Here is a 6,803-nt window from a genome sequence, read left to right on the forward strand (position 1 = left end):
ATGTAAATATATCACAATTTTGTCGTCAAGTTATCATTTTTATCGGGCATGTCTATGAAAAATGGATTGTTCTAATTTTTATAAAATTCATTTTTGTGTTTTTTTATGTAATATTAATTTGTTTTATGGATTAAAATGTGAGAAAAATAAATAGATTTAAATGCTCACAAGAATTTAACTGCCGATATTTTATCATTTTAAATTTTTGTGACTGTGATTGTGGGATTGGTTCATACTTTAGGGCACGTTTGATTGTGCATTGCGCCATGGACACACGGAACGCGTGCCACACCAAACGCTCCACGTTTCAGGAATAGTGAAACACGGTTCTCATAGTGACAAACGTTTTTTTCTGCAAAATCTTGTTTTTCAAAAACTTGCAAGAAATTGAAATTTTTTCATAAATCTTACATTTTTCGGCAAAATCTCGGCAATAAAAAATAAATTAAAATCTTATTTAAAAAATAAAAATACATGGGTTTTTCATGATAAATAGCCGTTTAAAATGTAAATAGCACATTTAAATTGCGGTATTTATGTTTTTTCATAAATCTCACTATATTTTGAAAATCTTGAGAAAAAATGCCGTTTTAAACTTTCAGGCAATTTTTCACGATATTATCATGAGATTTTCATAAATATCACGATATTTGTCACTATGGTTCCACCTCCCGAAACGGTTACCACCACTGAAAAAAACATCAGGCGGAGGCAAGGGGGTATACCCCGACTCACCACCCATCCCCCCCTCTCTCTCTCTCTCTCTCTAACCCAGCTCTGTGTTGAACTTGAGACGGTCGGGTGGGGACAACACACTTTCATTCTCCTTTTTCTTCTTTCTTCATCCCTCTCTCTCTCTCTCTCTCTCTCTCTCTTAATTAAGGCGAGGCCATATCGCTCTAGATCTACTATGGGACCCACCCAAGAAAAGGTGTCTTTCACTCGGTTTTGTCGATAATCAAGTATTTGAAGTCATACATAACAGGGATCCGATGCAATGTGATTCCACAAAAAGAAAAAGAAGTGCCATGTTGACCGGGTTTTGGCCTGCTTCATGGAGCCCAGCAACGCGGAGGGAATGGATTACCTTTACAGCTATATAAAGCAAGAATAAAAGAAAAAGATATAGTTAGTAATCGATTGATAAGAAGAATTGAAAGGGTTCTATCATTAAGACTCCCAAAATGTAGCTTTTAAAAAAAAAAGTCTTTTTTCAAAAAAAAAAATTTAGATTAAAAAATTAAAGGTCCGATTCATGTCAACAAACACCGCAAGGGGGGTTGGCGTAGTGGGGTGCTAGACATGCAGTCAAGGTTGGATTTCTATGAGTATCACCCGTCTGCGAAAGCCGGTGCCCGGCATAACCTCGGGGAGTGAGGGTTCAACCCTTGGAATTTTACACTGCCGGCATGACGACTGTAGGTATGACAGGCTAAGCTAGAGCGACTAGGTCTTCATGTCGGGTGCGGTTTTTTAGAGTTATAAATCGGAAAAAAAAAATCATGACCGGGAATGTCCTAGCGTTGAAGAAGCTTAACCAAGTTCACGAAATGAATATTTAATCATGTTTATCATGGCAGAAGCCATAAGAGTTGATGCTCATGAGCTTGTTCAATTTGAGATGATACCCTGCAAAACCTAACATGTTATCTTCAACAACCATATTCCATTTTGAAGAATCTCATCCCAAAAGGGGAGGGAATTGAAAATAGTCCCTTGCTTGAGTACCAAGCCAAGAATATCCAATCATTCAGTCCACTATCATGTTCTCCTAAAAAAACAGAAAAAGCAATTACCATGCCATTCTTGAATATAAAAAAAGAGATTAGGTGCAAGGGATGATAATTAGATCAGTTAAGGTGACCATTCTCCATTCGACCACCGGTTATGGCAAGGCAGAAATCAACAGAAAAGGATTGACCTAGCTTGGTGTTGTCCACACTGATGGCTCCACGAAGCTGGTTGCCGTATGCAAGACGACGACTACACAAAATAATAATTTAAGACATTAGGAAATTTCAAGAACCTCCCTCAATTGAGGTTTCTAGTAGCTAGATGATGATTACCATACAATCGCTTTATCTCTCAGGTCAAACTTGGAAGGCAAGGGTATACTTTTTATTTAAAAATATATAATAACATGCATTTGTTTTGGCTAGATATAATGGTGACCATTCATCACCATGATGGACAGTGAGGATGTTAAATCACTTTTCTCAAAGTGATTTGGCAGATCTGAGGCCCTCCATATCATCAAGATGAACACTCAAAAGATGTCAAAAAGGATGGTTCCCACCTAGATGGGTCTCACAAAAATTCTGAATGCCGTCCACTTCTCTTCTCTGATGGGCGGCATCAATGGTTGAAAAATGGAAGGCCCAACACAAAAAAACTTTGGATGGTTTCTGGTGCCGTTCAATTTTGATAATGGAGGGCATCCAAGGTGTTTTCTTCCCAAGGTCCCTTGGATCAGATCATGTTGGTCATTTTCACTACGCCGATGACTTTTTCATCATTCAGCCACCAACCCCACACTATATCAAGCCTTCCTGAACTCTTATATAAACCCCAACATCCGCCCTCTTGTTTACCAAGCAACCATCTTCCCTTTTAAACCAAAATGGCACCGGAAAAGCTTGCTACAAACTCTTCTCCACACGCCTTCGCTCTAAACCCTAGTGTTCAAAGACCTCGCTACAAAAAGACCAGCATCATACTGTTCGCTACCCTCACTGTCCTTGCCATTATAGATGTAGCTGCTGCTGCTGGTTCCACACATAAACACCACCACCCACACAACTTGCCCAAGATTCCGGCCGCCGCCCATGCAGTCGTGAAGTCCTCGTGCAACAACACGCGGTACCCTCATCTGTGCATGACATCCCTCTCAGGCTACTCCGGCGCCGAGAACGTGACCTGCAAGAAGGATGTGATATTCGCGTCGTTGAGCATGACGGCATCGGCTGTCGAGAGCTCCTACCGTCAAGTCGAAAGGCTCGCGAAGGCGGCCGGTTTGTCGCCGAGAGCTCGGACCGCCCTCCATGACTGCCTGGAGCTCATGGGCGAGACGCTGGAAGAGCTCGAGCTAACCGCTGAAAAATTGAGAAGGTATAGAAACGACTCCGTAGCTGAACATGAATGCGAATTGAAGATCCGGCTCAGTGGTGCAATGACCAACCAACGTGTGTGCGTTGAAGGTTTCTCTCACGTGAAGGGTCAAGGGAGGATAAGGAAATCGATCAAAGAAGGAGCAAACCGTGTGTACCGCATGGTCAGCAACTCCTTGGCTATGGTGGCCGACATGACCAACTCGGACCTAGCCGCGGAGGAGCAGGTTGGTGGGCACAGAAGGCTTTTGGGGTTAGCCAGTTCTTTCCAGGTCGAGGGTGGCTTCCCCAGCTGGATGTCTTCTGGTGATAGGAAACTGTTGCAGGTATGTTGACTTAAAGTTCCCAATTGATGGATAGTTTTTGCATATGGCCTAACATTTTATTTCGTGTACATATTAACATGAATAATTTCTCTTTGATTGTTTATTGCCGAAACTTTTCTATATCCTTGTGCTTTCTTTCGACTTTGTGCATGTTTAGTTACTTTTTATTTTATACTCATGTAAACCAAGATAATCTAATACAAGGCTAGATACCACATGCTGAAAACTTGATCATCAATTTAAATTTTGTTCTCCTCTAAAAAAAACTCGAGGAAATAAAAATTTCGATGCTATTTAGTTTAGTTACTATATATGCATGGTTAACATATTGTTGGTGAGTAGTTTTAAACTCTAATCACTATATACATGATTACAGGCTGCCAATGTGGGGGCTGATTTGGTTGTTGCTGCGGATGGGAGTGGGAATGTGAGGACGGTGTCCGAGGCCATCAACAGAGCCCCAGGGGGAGGTAGGAGATACGTCATAAGGGTGAAGGCTGGGGTTTACAGGGAGAATGTGGTTGTGCCAGCGGGGAAGACCGATATCATGCTCATTGGTGATGGACAGGGTGCTACGGTTATCACAGGCAGCCGGAGCGTTAATGACGGAAGCACCACCTTTAGCTCAGCCACTTTTGGTGAGAAATTTTCTTCCATTGCTTGGTTCTTAAATAACACAAGATCACACACATGTTAATCTCTCTCTCTCTCTCGATGGTGAGGAACCCTCGCCCAGAACCGGGTCACTTAATGAGCTCGCCCTTGTGAGGTAAATTCTGTGTAGGGTTAACGACACCCAAGCCCTTACCGAGTCCACCAGTTAAAGACACCGGCACATCTGGTGGGAATCGAACCTGGGATGAAGGGGTCAGCATTAAGCTCGCAAAATTTAGCCTCAATGATATCGATATGAAATGGGTAGGGATCATAGTGACAAAATTTTAAAAGGAAAAAATAATGATAACAATTTTATCATGAGACATTTATTTTTTTATTTGATTTTCTACCTTTTTTTTTTGGAAAAACATGAGCGATATAATTAATAAAAAACACAAAAAGCTTTTAAAAAGAACAACAAAAATTCTGCAGATATGTAACGCTTGATTGACTGATAAAATATAACATTTTCTTTCATGTTCTTTTTTCGAAGAAATGCCAATATTTGTCACGTAGTCAGGGAAGAGGTGATGGATGTCTCATAGATTTGTAAATTGTAGAATAATCTCAAAGCATATGATCTTGGAAGATTTTAAGCTACGTATTTTCCAAAATACTTAGCCCATCACATGGGATGTGACCAAGTTCACGAAGATGGTGGAGTTCAGGAACTTAGGACCTGTTTCACGGAGCTCTGCATATTATCGTAGAGGGTTTGGGCTCACTAATTTGATCATTTTTAGCTTTATGCCAGACACCCATTAAATCTCAAGATTGTTATGTCCAACCAATGTTATTTTTTTCATATGCTGTTAGGTATGGATAGTAGAATATATTAAGACTGATATATGTTAGGATAGTGGAACCGTTGGGGATGATAATTGCCTGCCAGCTATAAAACGTACTGACTTCCTAATCCATATATATATTTGTTTTTATGCCTTCAAAATGATGAATTAAAAAAAAATGAGTAAGGAATGACTTGGTTGTATGTGATGACGACAAGCTTACCACATGCTAGCTGACTCATAGAAGGATTTGATCACCACGATGACTTGATCTCATGCATCGTACAGATATAATTTATGACCAAGTGGTTTCTCAAAAATAAAACCCAAAAAAAAAAAAGGAGAAAAGGACCAATCAAGCCAATCATGTTTACAACAATTAGTGTTGACTCCATATTCGCCCATTCCTTAGACAAATCGTCCTATCTAGTTAGCTAAAACCTCTACCCCATTAATAGTTAGTGTTAACTCCAACATTACTACTAAAGGATGTTGAGACTTCATCAGCTTGTGATGCCAAGTGCTATTTTCAATGTAGGATGTCCTAACAATGTGTTTTCTTTTACGTGATGCAGGCGTTGCCGGTGACAGATTCATTGCCAGAGACATTACATTCCAAAACACTGCAGGCCCATCAAAGGGACAAGCTGTGGCTCTGCGTGTGGGTTCGGACCTATCAATCTTCTATAGGTGTGAAATTTCAGGCTATCAGGACACTCTCTACGCGCTCTCGTTGCGCCAATTCTACCGTGATTGCACGATCACGGGCACCGTAGACTTCATCTTCGGCAATGCTGCGGCCGTCTTCCAAAACTGTAATCTCATGGCGAGGACGCCTATCACTGGTCAGAGCAACATGATCACAGCACAATCCAGAAGCGACCCGAACCAAAACACCGGGTACTCCATTCAGAACTGTAATATTGGTGGAACTTCTGACCTTGTGGCGGTAAGGGGGTCTGTTAAGACATTCCTCGGCCGGCCATGGCAAGCATACTCCCGGGTCGTAGTCATGAAGTCGACGATCGGTGATGTCATTGACCCTGCGGGTTGGGACAGGTGGAGCGGGAGTTTCGGATTGGATACTTTGTACTATGGAGAGTATATGAACACTGGACCTGGTTCAAGCACACAAAACAGGGTCAACTGGAGAGGGTTCAGGGTGATGAGCAGCTCTGAGGCAGAGAAGTTTACTCTTGGAAACTTTCTTGGAGGCAATTGGGTGGGATCCACTGGAATCCCCTTCTCCCTTGGCATATAAATTATGGCTGTATTATTTTTCATTTTAGCTATTGCTTAATCTTTGTTTTTTTACAAGTAATTATTTGTATCTTGCTTTATTCATAGATTATGGTTGTAATATCACAAAAAAAAATTGGTGATCATTAAATAAGAGTCTTGATTGATGCATTTATATATGTGATATGAATGTGAAAATAGATGGATTTTGTTTATATATATATATATCCCTTTTTCGTTAGTTTACCATTAGGACCCCTCCAAATATTATAGTTTTAGGTGTTTTATGTATGAACAGGTAGATGTATTTGTCATTGTTCAAAACATGTTTTCAATCAAGCATCTTTATGCTTAGATGTTAAATAGGTAAAAAAAAAACAATAGTTGATATTGTACTAAAATTTAATGATAAAATATTCACATTTTTACATCAAATCATATTTTTTGATAAATAAGCAATGATAAACACATCTAACAATTCATATGTAACATAAAACACCTAAAACTATTATTTTTGGAAGGTCCTAATGGTGACCTAATTAAGAGGGGCAGCATAATCCTCACTCTCTCTCTCTCTCGACACATAAGTGCTTAATTACGCTGACCGTCCATCGCACGCGCGTGATGAATGGTCAGTGAGCAAAAATGATTAAAACCCGACTTTGTGAGCCACATAATGCTCTGGC

General features: G+C 40.3%; 1 protein-coding gene across 1 annotated transcript; it reads left to right on the top strand.

Annotated features, from left to right (window-relative positions):
* The first annotated feature begins 2,570 nt into the window (after positions 1–2,570).
* Positions 2,571–6,335, top strand: LOC149831335 (pectinesterase-like). Its single transcript, XM_090013827.1, has 3 exons — positions 2,571–3,433; positions 3,810–4,071; positions 5,454–6,335. The coding sequence occupies exons 1-3, from the start codon at positions 2,621–2,623 to the stop codon at positions 6,137–6,139; spliced, it is 1,761 nt and encodes a 586-aa protein (XP_089869953.1). The 5' UTR covers positions 2,571–2,620; the 3' UTR covers positions 6,140–6,335.
* Positions 6,336–6,803: the final 468 nt, after the last annotated feature.

This window comes from Nuphar pumila, chromosome 7, assembly GCF_984573655.1.
Source record: "Nuphar pumila chromosome 7, dmNupPumi1.hap1.1, whole genome shotgun sequence".
Classification (NCBI taxonomy): Eukaryota; Viridiplantae; Streptophyta; class Magnoliopsida; order Nymphaeales; family Nymphaeaceae; genus Nuphar; species Nuphar pumila.